Raw genomic sequence first — 1,510 nt, forward strand, 5'->3', positions numbered from 1 at the left:
CTGCAGCTCCTGGGAGCACCCACATCCACTGGTGTGCTCTCCTGGCCCAGGCCTGCTTCATTCAACAAACATTCACTGAACACCTACTGTGTGCCAGGCCCTGTTCTAGACTCTGGAGACACAGTGATGAACAGGACAGACAAAACTCCCTTGCCCTCAGGGAGCTGACAGTCTAGAGATGGAAACAGGCAAGAAACAACAAGGGAAGGGGGGGTGGCGGGGAGAGAGAGAGAGAGAGAGAGAGGAAAGGAGGGATGGAGAACAAATATTCAGCTATGACTACAATGCTAGTAATTAAAATCAGGTGATGTGATGAGCACTGGGTAGCCAGAGATGGCATCGTATGTAATTGTAGTTGCTTAGTTACCTATGCTTTCACTGCTAGAAGAAAGCCATTTAACTTCTCTCAGTTCCCCAACTGGACCATGGGGATTATAACACTTTCATAAGCCTAGGTGGCTCCTTGTCAGAGAAATTGTCACCTGGAAGTGCTCAAAATATGTGAGTTACTCCTAAGTGTACTGTCACTGATTGTAGATTGGGAGTGCCCCAGGGGAAGGGACCAGGTTCACTGCTGACCCTCCAGCCCCAGGTGTGTTGACTGATGGACAGAGAAGTGTAGCCACAAACACATGCTCCTTCAAACAGACACACCCCAGCATCCTGGACTCCCCGACACACCTTGGTACACCGACATGGGGGCAGCACTGACCACCACCATCCGCTCAACCAGGGACGGGTAGTAGATGGAGAAATTCCAGGCTAGCAGTGCACCCCAGTCATGGGCCACCAGGATGCACTTGGAGTAACCTGTGGGGTCAGAGGAAATGGAGTGAGTGAGATGCCAGGCAGAGGTGAGTCAGGGGCGGGGAAGGCCCAGGCTGGGATGGGGACACATCCTCACCCAGGCCCAGGATGACATCCTGGATGTCCGCCGTCAGCAGGTCGACAGTGTAGGAGTCCACATCCGTTGGTGCATCGGAGGAGCCGTAGCCACGCATGTCCACAGCCACCACGTGAAAGCGGCTCTGGAACTCCCGGAGCTGGTAGCGCCAGGAGAACCTGTCCGGCCGGCAGAAGAGGAAGGGAGGTTGAGTCAGGGTCCCCACACCTAGCAGAAGCCTATCCCGGGCAGTGTTAACACAGACTCATTCCTCTTTGTCTCCTCCCTTGGGGCCTCTGGTCCCTGGGGCCTCCTAGACACACCTGTCCCCCAGCGCCCCATCTGAGCCCTATAGCGGTTCGCCCCCAGTCTACCCAGCCCCGGTCCCGCCTCCTGGGTACCCTGGTGGTCCGAGTTCCACCTCCCCCCCAGCCCTGTGCACCCAGTCCCCTGGGCCTCAGACATACCAGTTCTGGGGAAAGCCGTGCAGAAAAAGCATGAGGGGCCCGTTGCCGCGTCCAGCTGAGACATAGTGCAGGCGCAGGCCCGAGCTCTGGGGGAGGCACAGTCTAAGTAAAATCTGGGGAACCCCTCTTCCTTATGTCTGAAACCCTCCCTCCCAACACC

At 56.5% G+C, this 1,510-nt stretch overlaps 1 protein-coding gene across 1 annotated transcript in view; it reads right to left on the reverse strand.

Moving 5' to 3' along the window:
• Window positions 1-1,437, reverse strand: part of EPHX3 (epoxide hydrolase 3) — a 2,876-nt gene extending 1,439 nt beyond the window's left edge. The window contains exons 1-3 of the mRNA XM_015560968.1: window positions 1,351-1,437; window positions 905-1,062; window positions 682-810 (exon numbers count right to left, since the gene is read on the reverse strand). Of these exons, the coding sequence (XP_015416454.1) occupies window positions 682-810; window positions 905-1,062; window positions 1,351-1,382 (319 nt within the window). The 5' untranslated portion in view covers window positions 1,383-1,437. The remainder of the gene's footprint in view (window positions 1-681; window positions 811-904; window positions 1,063-1,350) is intronic.
• Window positions 1,438-1,510: the final 73 nt, after the last annotated feature.

This window comes from Myotis davidii, unplaced genomic scaffold, assembly GCF_000327345.1.
Source record: "Myotis davidii unplaced genomic scaffold, ASM32734v1 scaffold56, whole genome shotgun sequence".
NCBI lineage: Eukaryota > Metazoa > Chordata > Mammalia > Chiroptera > Vespertilionidae > Myotis > Myotis davidii.